This window comes from Bactrocera oleae, chromosome 3 (genome assembly GCF_042242935.1).
Source record: "Bactrocera oleae isolate idBacOlea1 chromosome 3, idBacOlea1, whole genome shotgun sequence".
NCBI classification, from domain to species: Eukaryota; Metazoa; Arthropoda; class Insecta; order Diptera; family Tephritidae; genus Bactrocera; species Bactrocera oleae.
The window spans coordinates 92,884,969-92,903,370 of NC_091537.1; the positions used below are offsets into that span (position 1 = coordinate 92,884,969).

Sequence of the window (18,402 nt, forward strand, 5' to 3'; positions counted from 1 at the left end):
AGATGTACATATCTGATCAAATTTGACCCAGACTGGGCCGAAACCAAATCGATAAAAATCTATTTCCAAGATTGGTACAACCTCTTTCTTGAACTTTTGAAAAAATTTACCAACGAGTTAGCTTAAAATTTAGTGTTTCCAATAGATTGATGGCTATGACATCGACATTTGGGGAGTCTGCTTTATCTAAAAAACAAGTATAAGTGTGGCAAAAATCATTCAGAAAAAGTCGTAAAGTCATAGGAGGCATACCTCATGTGAGTCGTCCTCACACCTGTGTTAATAACGATAACAACGAAAGAGTTACAGAAACACTTCTTCAAAGTCATCGTGTTGGCATCGAAAATAGAGCAGAGCAAAAATGAGCCTGAGCCAAGAAAACAAAATTCACTAAATGCAATGAAGACCATTCCAGCCAAAGTTGATAACAAGAGTATGGAAACTTTGATTAAGTTATGCTTATATTGGCTCAAAGGGAACCCATTTGTAGCGATAATAAAGATTTGTAATAAAAGTCTTGAAAATGTTTTTTTTTTTTTGTCAGTCTGGGTCAATTTATGTTTTATGGTATATGCGTATAACTCTAAGCAACTAACATAAATTTCAAACCTTCACCTATTTTATGCACACGTTCAATGCCTTGAATATGCACCGTAATTATTACTGCCACGTACAAACTTGTTCCGGCCTTTCTTATCGTTGCGGCAATAGTTTGATGGCTTCTCAGTGCTGCAGGTCGCACAAAACTCTTTGAAACTTCAATGCAAGCAACTTTGAATTATTGAGATAAATGTTCTTTTGAACTAAGTTGAATGCAAGCTTTTATTGCATGCGAAAACCGCATTTCACAACTTGTAGAAACTCGTAAATGCATTTATTATTGATATGCTCGTAATTTATGGCTTACAATTTCACAACTCTTGTTTGTTGCAGTTGGAAAAGTAGATTTCCTGATTATTTATGTACATAGGTAGAAAGAAGCCTTCCATATGGATTTGTATTATGTATGTATGTATGTTTGTATATTTTTGCTTCTGGTGTCAATAAAAGCATCTCAATTAGATTTCTGCGCAAATTTCTACACAAAATTTTCACTTTTGAAATATAATAATTTAAAGTTCATATTTTAGGCACACATAATATTTCTTAGAAGACTGCCAACGAATTTGAGTCACCTATTAACTGATAACCTCTGCTGAAGCGCGCAGATAGCACGATGCGTGTGTTGCATGAAAGCAATTAGCTTGGTAAAGCTGCTGCTAAACGTTTCCTTGTATGTGTCTGTAATTGGGGATTGCATATTCTCTGCAGATAATTGAAAGCTGCTACGAATTGCATGCCACAACTACACAAATCAATAGCAGGCGTACGTTGTGTGTGCCTTTGTGCGCTTTCTTGGGACTAATATATGTACAAATAACGGGCTAATCGAAATTTCAATTTCAATATTTGCATGCAAAGCTGCTGGTTTTGTGGTTAGCATATGCCAAATGGCAGACAACAGTGCACGCACACATGCGCACAATGCTTTGCGTTGTCATAGCGGCACACTGCAGACTTACTTCTGTGGCAGTGTGTGTGTGCCTATAAATGCAGATATTATTTGCAGGTATTGTTGCTAGGCAGCAGCGTCCTTTGTAGCATGGCTTTAGCTCACTTTGTTGCCGGAGTAGTCACCTCGTATTTTCGACTGAAGGCAGTTATCATTGCAACTTTGCTTCTAATTTGCCACCGAAACACTGATAAGGCTGGCACACATGCTGCATGCGTTTCCTCTTTCACTAAAATCGAACATGCCAAATCACAGAAAGGCGGTGCGGCACACGCATATTGCTTTCAATATAGGTATAGACATACAGTTATATATTTATATATATATAGTTCTATATATAATATATAATATAATTTATATTCTATGCTAAGCTTGCAAATATTTGCACCTGTCAATTTGAGCGAGGCTCTGCCGCTTGATTGCCTTTGTTGCCGCTGCTGGTGCCGCCTGGTGCACCACTATTACATCCAAAAAGCTGTATATATTCAAATACATTTGTTTATACAAGTACGAGTATATTTGCTACTGCTTTATATATTCACACAAATAAATATGTGAAAATGCAAATGAATCCCGTTAGTGTGATAGCAAAAAGCTCTTTGAATGTTACAACTCGCTTTGCAATTACTTTTGTATGGATTAAAATCTCTACAGCGGTTTGTAAGGAAACATGAAAATGCACTAAACTGCGGGTCGGAACAACAAAACCTCACAAACAAATACCAAAGCTATACATAAGAAAATTTTGTAATATTCGAGTGCAATTCGACAGTAGCTTCCAAACATCAACTTGTAAACACACGCTCATATATTGGCATATCAAAGTATATATAAAGTGTCGTGAAAAACATATATTTTTCCATCTAATCACTTCCTTTTCCACTTGATAGCAACTATTGTTACGCGCTGTGTACTCGATTTGCCTTAGACAGTGTTAATAAGATGAAAAAATACATACATATACACTGTGAGAACTTACTTTTAAGGGATGTAGCTTAAAATGAGCTTAGAGTGAGTCTACTTTATCACACAAGTATTTGAGTGACACAAAGTATTCGGTGAAGATCGTGAAGTCTTCGAAAACTTGCTTTATGCCAGTCTTCCATACACCGCTATAAATGACTAAAATTGAAAGAGACAATGCTTAAAAATCATCGTGTTATCATCAGAGAGATAGCAGAGGATGTCAACCTCTCTCTTGGATCGACTAAGTTATATTTTGGTTAATGTTTTGGCTATGGAGTGTGTCAATGCCAGACTTGTACCAAAAGTCATGCATCTTTTGCAAAAACAACCCTTACTGGACGGTCACAAACGTGTTGCTAGTTTTAAGATGGGGTTGAAGAATATGGCGGGCTTATGAATATGATATCAAATCGGTTCAACAATCTAACGAGAAGCGCTCCCAAAATGAGCTGAAATCGAAAAAAACCAAAATTCACTGAATGCACTAAAGACCGTCCTAGTCGAGGCTTATAACAAGTGTATGGATAATTGGGTAAAAGTTGGCATGCTTGCATAGACCCTTTGAAAGCGATAATAATGATATATGAAGATGTATTTTTTGTTAGTCCGGCGGTCAAAGCTAAGTGGCTAATACAGTTTTTTTTGGCGCGGAAAAAGTAGTTTCTTTAGCAAAGAAAGAAACAAATCGAATATGAACAAGTGAAATTATGTGTTCTTTTCGCTTCTCGCTAACGTTTGACGCATAAGAGATATTTAAGGTACTATTGCAACATCAACAAAAATAAGACACAAAGCGATATTTTTCAGGGTTAGTATTCTCCTTAAAATGCGTCCATACTTAACCATTTATTCAAATATGAAAAACTTTTTATCAAAATTGTGTGCAAACTTTGTCTCTCTCTAGGAAAATAAACGTAAGCTTCGAGTTGAAATACTTTCCGAAATCGGATATATCAGACTAAGAGTATTGAGATCCGCCCAATAGCATGAGAATTTTAAATCTGTTCAGTGCCTATAGTACATATATTTTTTTTCATAGTGCTCATCTCTATCTGCACTTATTAGTACTCTTTGATCGCTGATAAATCCTGTTTTAAAGTTAGCATTAGGAACTTTGTTTTTATTTTCGCTTTAAGGGAACTTAACCTAAGGGTTTAAGTGTTAGTTTTGATATCTAAGGGTTAAAGAGAACGCGAAATAGCAGCATAAAGCAACAAAGAGTCACATTGATTTTTATTAGAGATGCTAAGAAATTCAATTCTTCCTGTGTAACTTTAGCTTCAGCTTTCTCTACTCTCTCCTTGTTTACATACAGACATATCGAGTAAAACCGCAAAAACACAAATTCAAATGTATGCAATTGTACTTTCGGCAACACAACGCTACACTTGTAAACACATATCCACACAATCGTACAGCTCTGACATCATAGCATTTGCCTCCATGCTTTCTTTGCCACTTTTGTGGCAAACGCTTCAATGGGAAATTGATATGTTATCTCATTGTTAGAGCTTGACTGACACAAAACGAATTGAACAGAGCAGCTGACGGTGGGCGGGCGGTGGGTGGTGGTTATTATCTGTGACAATCGTTAGCACGGCTGTGGCATGGTTCTTGAGAAATTCTGCATGTGTGCGCCGGTGTGTGTTGCATGGAGCAGCACTCAAGTATCGAATTCATTCATGTTAACGACGATTGCTTTGCATGCATCTTGACTCTCACTTCCATAAGCGAAACTTCAAACATGCAACCTGAACTGACAATGCGCCAGTGACAGTGCAACAATGCAAGGCGTACTGCATTGTGTGACGTAACAATCGTTTTATGTTAACTCGTTGGCACAGTGGTGTGAAGCAGGTGAGTGGAAACAAAGCTGAAGTAAGTTTGGAAGTTATGAAGCACTTTTTAATTTCATTTTTATTTGCTGTTGCGGTTATCGATATGCGACAGGATTGTGGCGATATTACTACTTTTACAATAGAATTATGATTATTGGAAAGCACATTTCCTTGAAATATTATTTACGCATATGTGTGGTTGTGGGTACAAAAATAAATGCGTGCGACTTAAAATTTCCAAACGATCTTCTTAGTTATATTTGTTAGGTAAATGTGAAAGAAAAAATATTTTTGTTAATAATAAAAATTTTTTTAGTCATTCTGAAGTGTAGTTTTCGCTAAAAATTATTCTGTTACGGAAGCCGCCATTTTGTTAAAATTTAAAATATTGATTAGTACTTTGATCATTGCCTGTAATTATCTATTATAGTAATACACATTTTTGTTTTTTTGATTTGAGATAATTTTAAGTAGAAAAACCTTCCTCACAACCAGACACCTTTTTTCTGAGCTACTACTGGTCTTCAGTAGTCAAAGAATCAAGAACATCTAAAATTATTCAAAATTAATCGCCGATTATTAAGTTACATTAAATCCTTTGAATGTGTGCACATTCTTGTTTTTTATTTGTTTATTTTATTTGCATCTGCAAAAAAATTACGAAAACCGCGTCTTTTCTGACCTGCAAGTGAATATAACCACTTATAAAATATCAATATGGCATTTTTAAGAGACGTTTGTTTTTTCATCATTAAATGATTTTTGGCTAGATAATTACTCTGTTTTAAATTACTAGTAGTATAATATGCTATACGAGTATATCAGTGTTTTTATCAATACAACTGCACATGTTGCCTTTGATGGCAGGATGCCTTTTGCATTTAATTCATTTGTTTGCAACACGCTTCCTTATTGCTGCTCAAACACTTTTAAGCCATTCACATTTTTTTCCTAAGCTCACAATGATTGATAAGCCGCTTATTTGTGTACGTGTGTGTGTGTGTGCGTAATTTCAACGAAAAGAAAGCCATATCTGTGGCATGCCACATATTGGTGACCTCAATTGCTTTTTATGTATTCGGAAATATTATATAATTCTTTTTAATACCATACATTTCATGAAATTCATTTGGCTTTTTTTGTTTTCCTGTGTGCGTGCCTGCTTGTTGTTGTTGCCATCATCATTGCAGCTCTTAATTGAATTGCATAATGTGTACGGTTGCAAATGTACGCTCACATTACGCGCCGCTCATACAAATAAATCGCGCCAAAGGCTGCGTTGGTTGTTGACTTCAAGCCGTTTCAGTAGTGTGGCATCACTCTGCTTTTGAACAAGCATTTTCGCATAAATAAGTAGACGTAATTTAATTGTAGGGATTTTGCTGCCATCAACACAGTTGTCGCGCGTAAATGGAAGATCGATGTTTTGAAGCGATTTTTCCATAATTAATAACTGTGGTAATTGCCTACAATACCGGCGGTGATGCGTGTAACTCCTGGCTAAGGGATATTTAAATGGAAATGTGTTGCAATAATTTGTGCATTATTATGCACACAGTCAGTTCGCCAATTAAATATTTCAATCGATAGCTTAAGATCGCGGAAGTATGGTGAAAAAAGTATTTATAAATGCGTGGAATAGTTAATTAATTACTTTTTTTTTTTTTTGGATTACAATGCGGTTTTCTGGCTGACTTGGTGCCGGTGCAGAAAGTTTCGTAAGGGGAACAGCAAATTTGAAATTAACAAAATAAGGAAACAAGAAAAAACGTTAACTTCGTTCGCACCGAAGCTATAATACCCTTCACTAATACAAAGATTCCCTACAGGAACTTGATTCCGTTCATTCAATTTGTAGGGCAGCTATATGCTATAGTGAACCATATCGGTCGTTCCGACAAATGAGCAGCTTTTTATTGAGAAAAGATGAGGTGCTTAAAAACTGAGGGACTAGTTCGTATATATACAGACAGACAGACCGATAGGCAGACGGGCATGGCTCAATCAACCCAGCTCGTCATGCTGATCATATATGCTTTTATTTCATAGGGTCTCCGACGACTCCTTCTGGGTGTTACAAACTTCGTTGCAAATTTAAAATACTTTGTGCAGGGTAGAAAGAACGTTTTTCTTTCATATCTCGATATGTATGCAAAAATAACGTACCCAAATTTTAAATCGATATTTCAAACAGTTTTGGGTGACATCATTTTAAAGTGTAGCCGTTCAGATCGAAACTCGAATTTCGGCAGGAAATGATCAAAACGTTTAGGTAATATTACATATTTTTCTTTTAAAACCCCGCCGCTTTGTCAATTTGTATTTTTTCGACCGGTCATTGTGTGGAAAATATTTTATAGTAGAGACACTTTTTAAAGTTTCATCCCCGGAGAAGAGCGGAATCACTGCAGCAATATTACAGTTTTTTCATCTAAATGTTACTGTTTTGAACATGTTTACATACAGCTTTAAATTGTTAAAATATTCGAAACAGTAATTTTTTTTATTCTCAAAAATTTTCTTTTTGTGTGCTTACACAGTACGTGTGTCCCTTAAGCTAAGTAATCAAGATATTATATATAATGTTCAATTTTCCTTCCAACTTAAATGAATTATTGAAACAAAAAGTAAATTGCAGACGTACGGTTTGAATACATTAGTAAGATAACTGGTTAGTATTGACATGAAAAGGCAAATAACATTAAATATTTGGAAAGAACTCATAAATTCAAACAAATAATAATCTATATACAATGTTAATAATTTTCATGTCTTATACATACTTAAATTGCGAAAGTTACTACGAAAAGCCAAACAAGAAATATTTTAAAGTGAGACATAGAGACTGCAAGCAAAGAGTCAGCACGCCTAGAAGTATGCTCAATAACAAAGTACAAGCATAGTGAAACTTAAAACTATTATTTACGCTAATACAGTAGATTAACTAAACACTTTAAAGCGGTTAAACACCATAAAATTTTTTTTTTTTTGCTTTGCAGCATTTCATAGAAGCTTTTTTTTTATATATAATATATTATTTAAAAGCTATAAAATGCTATATGTTTAAAAGAAATTGGTGTTACGGTGGCTGTGTTGCATTGAGCGCGCACACTCATCGCAGCGTCGAGTGTGCACACGCACACATACACATGCCGATTGGTTGCGGCAAAGGAAACATACATACGAACGTAAGTTTTCGGGTTTGTAATTCATTAACGTGACTTCGCTGCTTGCCACGCTGAAAGGGGCCCAACATCAACATTACGATATTTTTCATTACATAAATTACATTTATAGTAGGCAGTGGACGTTTAACGACAACACACAAAAAATACACACACACAATAGCGAGCGACTTCTTTGTATTACATTTCACCACTGTTTCTTGTTTCTCTTTTGTTTTTGTTTTCTGAATTTTTCCTGTAAATAGCTGCATTTGATATTTTATGCTTTCTTTTGTTTTTGTTGGGTACAATATATATATATATTTATATCTAACAATAACAGCAATATAAAAAAAAAAAATAGTGGGAGCCAGAGACATTAAAAAAGTATAAGAAAATATAAATTTCGTTTGAAAAGAATAAAGATGTGGAATGTAGAAAAGTTCAGTTATAAAGGAAATATGGACAGCATAGAATTAGGAGGCCGGTAATTCAGCACTGCGCCTCAAAGTATGCTGCATAGCAGGCAAATAAAAATTCGTTGCATGGACTATTCGGAGTGCATTTAATTTGGAATACTGAATTTAAGCGTTGCCGCATGAAATTTTGAAACGGCTGCTAGTGATTTTTACTAGAAGTTGAACTTTATCAAACTAGCCACTTTTAGGAACATACAATTTCTTAAGTATAGTTTCTATTAGTTTGTAGAAGTGAGTGAAATTGATAAGCTTAGTTTTCTATTGATTGAGAATAATGCGAATTTGAAGCATATTTTCGACAAGACAGTATTTGTTATATATATGGCACATGTTAATATAAATAAGAATTCATATTTGTGCATCAAATGAGGAATGCATTTATTAACACACTTTTCAGCGCTAAGCACAGGTAATTTTTATGCGAGAACTATTTGATTTACCATTTCACATGGGCACAAAATAAAAAATAAATTCACCGAATTTACAGCATGAAATCATATTAGCTTTGGAATAATAAATTAATAAATGGAATTATATAAATAATAAATGCAAAAATATTCACTAGTGACACAACAGTAAAAGGCAAAACGAAGCAAACACAGTGTAACATAAAACACAAGCATACATTTAGGCGAAAACACAAAAAGTAGGCAAAAAGTATATTTCGGCATAACCTTGCATACTTTCAGGCGTTTTCACTACTACTTAACACTTAGTAATACTGACGACTTGATTTCGTATAAGCTGCTCTTAACACTTTCGTGTGATTGACTGACTGATTGATTGATTGAATGAATGAATGTTTCTTGTACTTGTAGTAGTGGTTTTTGCTGTTGTTGCATTAACAAAACTTACCCATTCGGACATTTCGTGCGTATCAGCATTTCGATGATGATAATTTAATATTAAAATCGTTGACACAACGGATGAAGCTACCATAAACATTATGCAATTGAAATATGTACCTGTTGGTTGGTTGGGCGTGTGAGTTATATATTTTTCATTTTCATTTTCATTTTTTTAATTTTTTTTTTTATTTAATTTAGTATTTTTTTTCAGGTTTTGGAAATGAAAGTTTCGTTATTTTTTTTTTATTGATGGCTTGTGAATAGTTGTTGGTGGGATAAATTGTTTGTGATTTTATTGGTGCAAAAGGAATTTTAATATTTAGCAGGATTTTAATGAATCGTAAACCGTATGGAAAACAAGTGGAAACGTTAGCAATATTTTAAATTTTAAATTTCGCGCAGATAGTTAAACAGTTATTATTAGCAATGCAAGGTGTTGCCATTAGTTTTGCATTATAAAAATATTGCATACAATTGGGCGTTTAACGTGTATATTTATATATTACCAAAAATTCGCAATTTCAATTATATGATACGATAATTTGTGTTATATTATTTTAATTATTCAACAGTGACGAATAGTGGCATTCAGTGGTCGTGGTTATGGTAGTGGCAGTGGTTTAGGGGTCACGAGTTATTTTAGTATTTAGCGAAGAAATGTAGTAGAAGGAAGAATAAAGAAAAAAGTATATACACAAGTTTTACATTAGTAGAGCAATTGACTGACTTGTTAAGTACAAAATTTTCAACTTTTACTCTTCAAAAAATTTATATACTATGAAATTTTAATTAATATAAAAATCTGTAAACCAGTGAGATGTGTTAGAGGGTGAGCAGTTATTATGGCTGTTCATAAGTTTTTGTATTCGGCCTACAACTAATAATATATTTTTCTATAATTTTAAGTTATTTGAACTTTAACGCAGTACATAAGTGATTTTAATAAATTGTTACAACGAGCAGAAAGAGTTTTTACAAATGTATTGGAAAAAGTGAGGCTATTTGTATATAGAGTATAGCAACTTCAAGATTATATGTTATTAATTAATATTACATACATTTCAACGGTTCAAACACAGCAATTTTTGTAACTCGATTTACTTTCTAAATTATTTTTTGGTTTACATTTTGTTTTTATTTAATACTAAATTTAATTTTCTATTTTTGGCATTTAAATTCGACATCATTGAATTAGTATGGAGATAAATACTGGAGTCTATTTAATTAAACAATATTGAAGAGGTTTATGTGTGGTTGTGAAAGAATTAATTGTGGCTAGGATTTCAACTAAGGAAACATGAGCTTCTTATGCCAATAAAACTGTGAACGAGTGGGATTTACTAGGCAGCTAGTATAGGTGGATGGCTGCGTCTCGCTTAAGCCTGTAGACCACTGATCAGCCATAAGTAATTGCGCTATCGCTGAGCCCTACCCAGCTCAGCCTAGTTAATATTCTGAGCTCCTAACTATCTGCAATATTCGTTAGTTAATTCTGATAGGTCGCTGCCTCTGAGCAGTATAAGTCCTCTCCTATAATCGAAATTGTTGGTAAAAAGACGAGGTAGACAAGTTAAGGTATATTTTTCGAATGTTTTGATACTCCAAAGGATCTTTCTGTAGTAGTCAAAACTACAACGCTGTCTACAGAATTAGCCTCAATATCAATCTTAGGTTAGGTTAAGTTTGCTAACTGATCCTCTGATCCCACTTGGACGACTATAGGCAGTCCTTTGCGAATCCATTAATTGAACTCCAGTGAATAGAACTCCTGTATCCGAACTTATAAGTCGGTGAAGCCTCTTGTATCCATTACAAATTTCCCTATGTGTTCGATTTCTATTCCTACCAGCTCAGATATGTAGTTAAACCATGCGAGGATTTCCAAATTTTAAGACTCCGATAGCAACTTTCGGAGCCATACACCTGCCGGTGATATCTAGGCACTATTTGCAGAATGACATTAAGTGCCATGATTGGTGGAACCTTAGTGCTCCACACATGCAGATGAGCGTTATTCGCTGATTGCTCTCGAGCTTCCTTGCAAGTGTTTTTTCTAAGGCGCTCCACCACACAAAGATCCAATAGAACTTACTGGGTTTGCCTATGGTGTCGTAGAGCGAAAGGACTATTTTCGGACTACTGCTTGTAATTAAAACCATCTTAACTTTATTTGGGTTAATGGCGAGATTTGAAACAACAACAGGACATTTCTAAGACGAAGCGAGCTCAATAAGCTTTGAAAGATCGCTGAAATCATTATTGAGTTAATAGTCTGGATTCCTTTGTTTTGGAACAGCTGTTGTTGAATATTTTTATTAACAAAGGCACAAAGACATTTGGGATCTGACGTTGCTCCTGACGTTGCGTCGTTGGTCGAACTTAAATGCCAGAAATATTAAAACCAATGTAAGTAGTATTGTGCAATATTTTTTCAGCCTAATTTTATATTGAATTTAAATCTTTAAACATATTTTTAAGGTTATAAATATAATATATATTTTAAATTGATATTAAAGTTTAAAAATACACATTGATAGTATATTCAAATGGAAATATTTATAAAAACGTGCAAAAAAATCGAAATGTGCAGTTCTGCGTTGGAATTGAATCGGATAGTTTCAAAGCAAAAAATGGATGCAAGAGAAAAATGGGAATTTTTCTGTTATTTTCAAATAGTTTTGTAAATTTTGTAATCAAAGTGAAATGGTAGAAAATGATAAATGTAAAAATATGTAATTTTGTTTTATTTTCTATTATAAAGTTATGAGTTGAAATTAATTAAACTGCATGAATTAATTTTGCTATAAAGTTTTCCTACTTTTTCCTTTGTTTTAATTTTTATTTTCGTTTTCATAAATGTTGGTGCATATTAATTAACTATTATGAGTTTAAACAAAAAGCGCATATAATTGCAACTTATTATTCTGAATTCCATTAAATTATTTAGTTTAACAGCTGGATTGCATGGCGCGAGGCAAGCTTAGTGTGGCACTCATAGAAAAAGTTTGTTTTTTGTTCTTCTATGCGCACTAAGCTTGAAACGGCCATGCAAAGTGAAAATATGTCAAAGCTGTCGCTGGTTTTTTTTTATCGCCTTAGGCTTTTACTTTTTAACGTGTCAAAGTTTTAATATTATAAAATCATCGATATTGGTTTTTAAATATACATATATAGGTATATATAATTTTTTTTTTTTTGTTGAAATGCTTGATAAGGCATCAATATATGGTTATATTAGAGGCTGGACGCAGATAGCTGCGCGCGGCTCAACTGGTTAACACAGCAAACACGAAAATGATACAACAACAAAACTACAGCGAGAACGACAGTGAACGAGATAACAAATGTTGTTGTATACATATATGTGACTTTGTATGTGTAGTTTACGCATGAGTATGATTTTGATACATTTATCGAATGTGAACCGCATTTGTGAGTTTTAAGTTGAAAATGTATGAATTTTTTTATGCAATTTTAATGAAAATTTATGAAATTTTTTTGTGAAAATGTTAAAGTTTTCTTAAATTGAATTTTGTGATACTATTTTGCCGCTAAATAATGGCTTGGTTGTAAATGTCTTTTAATGTGCTTTATATAAATATATACTAAGTATGCTGGTGAAGTAATTTATGTAGTTTATATTAGTTTCAACTGTTAAAGTAAGGTATGTTTTTGAAAATGAAAATATTTAGTTATATAACATTTATATGGCAATAAATAAACACAGAGAAACACTTAGAACGCACATCAATATTGGAATATAATTGTCGCTTACCTAAGAGTGGCACGGCATCGGATGTGGCGGGCATTGTTTCAGCCACCATGTTGAGGAAGACGGTGAGCGAGAGCAGAATAGTAACACCTGAAAGTAAATTTTAATATAATAAATCAATAAATACAGAATTCGAGTTTAAAGAGTTAATATAGGTAAAAAAATATTTAAACATTTTTTTTTTAAATATTGGAAAGTGTTAAAAAAAAGTTGACAAAAAAAATATAAAAAAAAATTTCTATATTTGCGTCCAAATTAGGCTGCACGACAGCATACACTAACACAAGCCCGTCTTGAATTTCCTAGAAAAGTGCAAGCTTACCAAGTTTAATTCACTGTTTAACTTTTCTTGTATTTACATTTCAAGCACTTGACAATGGCTCCGGCAAAAGTGGTTTACTACCAAGGCCTACACCAGCGTATATTTGCCAACGTTGAGTTGTGATGGTGTGGTTGTGGTATAAGATATTTACACTTCATTTAAACATTTGTGGTCAGCAGAGCACATAACCACACCTATACCAACTCATATACAATAATATGAGTGACATAAACACACACAGGCCTTTCTAAGACACAGTGTTGGCCATTAGCTAAATGCGAATGGCTTTATCATTTCTTGCATTAAATTTGTATGTACATGTGTGCTTAAAATGTACCGGTTACACCAACACACACATACTCAAACAATGCTTACATATGCCCTGTCTACACAACTACACCCGTAGTGCATGCAATTCATCATTCGTCCTCGGAGTGTTGTAATTTTAAATGAGTGTCAATATTTGCACACCAACTACCACTAATACACTTTTGCTGATAACCAGCAACCGCACAAGCGAGCCTTAGCCAATCTCACCTACACACCTGCGCTTGCAATCAGCCAGCCGAATGGTCGTCCTTTCCGCACACGCTCACAACTTGCACTGTATTTACATACACACACATTGGCAAGTGCCACACTTTTCACAGTTCACTTCCTCGGCTCGGTGTATTCGTATGCCAGGGAGTGTGTCTGTGCCACATTTTAATTCAATCATACTCGGTCAAAGGCTGTGGCAGAGCATTTGTTTTAACTGGCCCTTGGGACATTTTGTCTTCAATTCAACTTTGCTTTTCAGTCATTTTCATTCCGTTCTGCTTCCTCCATTATTTTATTTCACTTCGGCATTTGTGTCAAATTGGGAAAAGTAAAATTCGCCCAAAGAGCAAGAATCAGCATTGACAAGTGCGGCCAACTCACAGGAAAGCCAACATAAAGTCCTTTCGGTGTTGATCTACATTTTGCACAAATCCAATGCATACAATTCAATTCGATGTTGGTGTTTTGGCAAAAGTTCCTTTGCGGCGTTCGACATTTTTAGCAGCAATGTCAGCAATTCCTTTTCACACATATCTATTTCCTTTTTCTTTCTAATTTTAGCAAATTAAACTTTTTAATTCGGCCTGACCTGCATTGTATACTAATGTCGCGGCTACCTTCGTTAAGTTGGTTGTTTTTACTTTTGCTGAAAACGTGAGCAACGGAAGTGTTCTCGCGCTCTTCGCTCTTCCCTTTTTGTCTGCTGTCTTCCGCCGCCACATTGAGCTATTGTTACCTCATGTTGTTGTTTATTTTGTACAATTTGCTCGGTACATTGTTGTTGTTCCTTGTCTTCCGTTAAATTTTGTTACTGTACACCATATAGTAGCTGTTGGCATGCTCGTCGCTTATTATGCCTGTGTGTGTTGCTCTAATTGCACATTGTTGGCTTTCTAATTAAAGCCAACACTGTTCGCTTCACTCACGGTACACCATTCGTATATGTTCGTGTTTTTGTAAGGGGAAGAAGATTTTAGATTCTGTACATTGTAGTTTGGTTAGCGCAAATATGAGCTTGTTCTTTTCGTTGCTTGCGAGCAACTCTAAAAACCATTAAGTAAGTTTCGATGGAAATATGTTGGATAAAAATGGAGTTTTGGGGATGTGAATTCAAAACAAAGTGAGAGAAGGTGGCAACTTTAGGCTTAATACTCCATGTGGCACCCCCGCAATGATAAACGCTCGCAGATGAACGAAAAAGTCCGTCAACCGCCATTTCGGTAGGAGATGGGTACCCTGTCTGAAATACTGGCAAACGCTTCGCGCTGCTTCTACTGCTTTGCTAAACCCAGCCCTCAGGACAGTCGAGCCATAAATAAGAAACCTCTGGCGTCAGGTAAACGACTCCAAACATCCGAGGTTATTAAGTGCTTCGCTCTTGCAAGGTGCCGACTGAACGTGACAGTAAAGGCCCATCAGTTTCAGTAAAAAGAAAATCACCAGAGATAAAGGATATAGGAATTGGAAGGGGTACGAGGAGGCGAAACGTCCCTTTAACTATGCCATAATCGGCACGGCTAGACCCGGAGGAAACATGTCAGCATAGCAAAAAATCCTTCGAGGCAACGTTTACCGATGGTCTAATGGATCTAATTCTGTTATCGTCCTCAAACGGGTTGGTGTTCAAAATCGAAATGGCTTGCTTCGAAAGGGGAGTCATCCGGTTGGCCATCAAGCTGCGCCTTGTGTGCGACGAAGAGGTCTCTAACGCCTAAACACTCATACCTTCGTTAGGGGTGGGCCATAATATCCACGGAGCCAATACTGAAGAAGAACAAAAGACGGAGTTGAGGACGAGTCTGTGGGAGATATTTCATCGTGGCAGCATACGAGAAGGTGATGTCATAGTTATGAGAATAGACCAAGACTCGAACTCATTCCTCGATTATGTGAGTAGTAGGACTCACTTGCTGTGCTCCACCATCAGAGGTTCGGCATTCAGAGTCGCCAGATTGCGACAACAACTCCTTTGAAGGGTTGTCTTCCTGACAGTGCCAACTCTGGAAAGGCGAATGCGTGGAAACACGCGAAACCGCAATCGGCCAAAACGTCTACCAGAGAATTCGTCGTCAATTGCGCAGATGGAGTGGTGTGGGGATTTCCCACCAACAATGAGCGCGTCGGGGCAAGAGAAATAATTCATACTAAATATAACCTTTTATTTGCAAAAACGGCAATCACTAAATATCAACAAAGTAATGATATTTAAATCATGAATGTCACTCCTAAATGTCTATCTGTCCATGGCAGTAGGTGTCTGACAGCCTTCGCACCGGATGATGATGTGAATAACTTATAAGCACGAGCATAGCCGAGTGTGTTTGCACTGCAGCAACAAATAATGGTTTAGTGACTACAACAAATCTATAGTAACAGCCTGCCCAAATCTCAAGCCAGTCATGCATCATTTGAAGGCAAGGTAACACTCTGTTTTGCTTAATTCATTTGAGTGCAGTTTTGCATTAAAAATTTGACACTTTAGCAAAGTTTATAGCATTAGACACGCACATTCACTATCTGACTTGTTGCTAAGTCTTAAGATTTAAATATTCCATTAAAGTGCCATTTCTAAATTTATCACAGTTTGGTTATGAAATGGTTTTGAATGGCAAATGACAGCGAATAATAGCAAATGAAACAGAGTATTTTAAAATATTTTAAAAATTCACATTGAGAGAAAATTTAATGTAAAGTTTCAAATCTCTCTACAAAAACTTCATTCTTCATTACTTGGTAATAACTTAGAAGGGTTCTACGTTAACTTAAATTTAGGAGAAATTCGAATTAATGTTCCCATGTTGCTCCACATCTCAAAAATTGCAAATATTGACACAATTTTCTGGAAGCGAGTGCTGGGAGGGACACACTCTGTGTATAATTACGACCAGTGCTCCATATAAGGTATAAGCGAGCGGTTCTATGACCCTAACCTACAATTAAGTAATATATGCAATTAAATACTGAATTCCGATCATCGCAAAATGTAGCCAACTAGCATTAAATTGCATATTTCTCTGTAAGTCTCGAGCTAAAAACTACAAACTTGTAATAATATTCACTCGTGTGATTCCTCGAAAATTCTAACGGCGTTTAGAAACAAAGTAGTAATTACTGAAATAATCTTACACATATGCAACACCATATGTATGCGTCATTACCGTAACTACCTAAGTAGCACTGCATTTGTTGGCCTACCACTTAATGGCTGGCATCGTGGTTGGTTCGGTAATCTCTTATTCGGAAGTGTAAAGTAAATGCACACAGCTGAAGTACGACTTCAACAGTGTCTTTCGTACTTAGTCAGGTCGTTATCGTCATAAACTTCGTTTCCTAGTTATTTTATCATTTTCAAGTGGTTACTGCATCATTCTTTGCGTATGTGTGGATGAGGAGCATGAAGCAGTGGAGGAGTTCGCAAATGCTTTCTGTGAATAACTTTGATATTTTGTTGAAACAAAACTAACGGTGCCGCAAGAATTTTAAGCAAATATGCAGATGAGTAGCAGCTGGGAATATGTAAGTGCCTGTAAACTGTAAACTTCGTACAACAACAAATAAACATTTGGTTATAGGATGTCAGTAGCAAAGGCTCTAGAAAAAATATTAGTTTTATTGAAATACGTCGCTATGTTGTCAACAACTTTTTGGACATTCTTATTCTGTTTGTCTTTTGTTTAGAAGATTGAAAAAATTTTTAAAATTATAATCTCAAATTTGTCTCCGTCACCCTGTATGCTAATTTACTAAAGCAATATGACAAGGTTTTAGCAAAATATAATTGTACCAACTTCAAAACTGCCGGCAACAACCAGATGCTCGAGTACAAGTTCTTTATATACATATGCATATTTGTGTGTATGGTGATGTGTACTTAGTTGTGTGTGAGCTAAAGTACTGCGCGGTATTTTGAAGTTTCTCTTTCGCAAATAGTTGACGTGGTTACTGTTGCACTCACGGAAGACGTTGCGGCGAGCTGAAGATGCATTCTTCGTGGAGGCGAAGGAAAAATGCAGAAAAACGTTTGTGTTAAGCAACATTCCACATTAGCTGAGACTTAGCTTCTGCGGGAAACCTAGTGCACTGTAACATATTTAGAAATTTAGTTATTGAGTTTGGAGCTTTTGAAGATAAAGGCGAATAAGGACTACTGTCAAAAGAAATACTGAATGTTCTTCTTACACCTTATAGTATAAAATTCATTGTGCCAATATATGTTTTGGATTAAATGACCTTTTTTTGCAAATCGATTTTCAGGAGTTAAAACAATATATTGTTTCAATTGTTTTAAACTTTTCAGCGTACATAGGTATTTTAAGAATAAACAGTAAAATTTAACAGAAATATTTCTCGAGTAACACGCGATCTTCGATAGCGCTAACACAAAGGTCCTCAACTGGAGCAGTGATTCCAACGTTCTCCGTGGATCAAAACTCAAAAAAAATTTGTGCTAGAAAAATGTACAAATAAACAAAATAAACAAAAGTTGCTTATTTTAATGCAAAATTTTGGTCGTTTTTGGCTGTCAAAATTTGGTTTTTGATCAGTTCAGAAAAATAATAGGTAATTTTATAAAGAACTACTTACATATATACAAAATATGCGGAAAATATTTGATAGCGGACGATGATTTTGCTGATTGGTGCGCTTCTATTAAGCTTAGTTTACAAAAATACAAAAAAAAAAAATAATATGCCTTGGGTGTATGGTTTTAACTCCATGTATTATTTTGGAAAGAAATAGGTCACAACTCAAATATAATAGTTTTACCGCTTCCACACAAATTTTTACAGTGTCCCTCCTGTGGTTGGCTAAAGCTGAGTGTACTTCTTTAAACTATTTGAGCTGGGCGGCGGTCTTTTTTGCGCAGCTAAGGCATGTTGTTTCCCAAGTATTTGTGTTTCTGCTGCGCTCGAGTAAATTG

At 35.2% G+C, this 18,402-nt stretch overlaps 1 protein-coding gene across 1 annotated transcript in view; it reads right to left on the minus strand.

Moving 5' to 3' along the window:
- The window catches only part of LOC106624863 (nicotinic Acetylcholine Receptor alpha5), a 177,739-nt gene that overhangs the window by 15,405 nt on the left and 143,932 nt on the right, over positions 1-18,402 (minus strand). The window contains exons 9-10 of the mRNA XM_070107248.1: positions 12,623-12,709; positions 8,855-8,964 (exon numbers count right to left, since the gene is read on the minus strand). Coding sequence (XP_069963349.1) covers positions 8,855-8,964; positions 12,623-12,709 — 197 coding nt within the window. The remainder of the gene's footprint in view (positions 1-8,854; positions 8,965-12,622; positions 12,710-18,402) is intronic.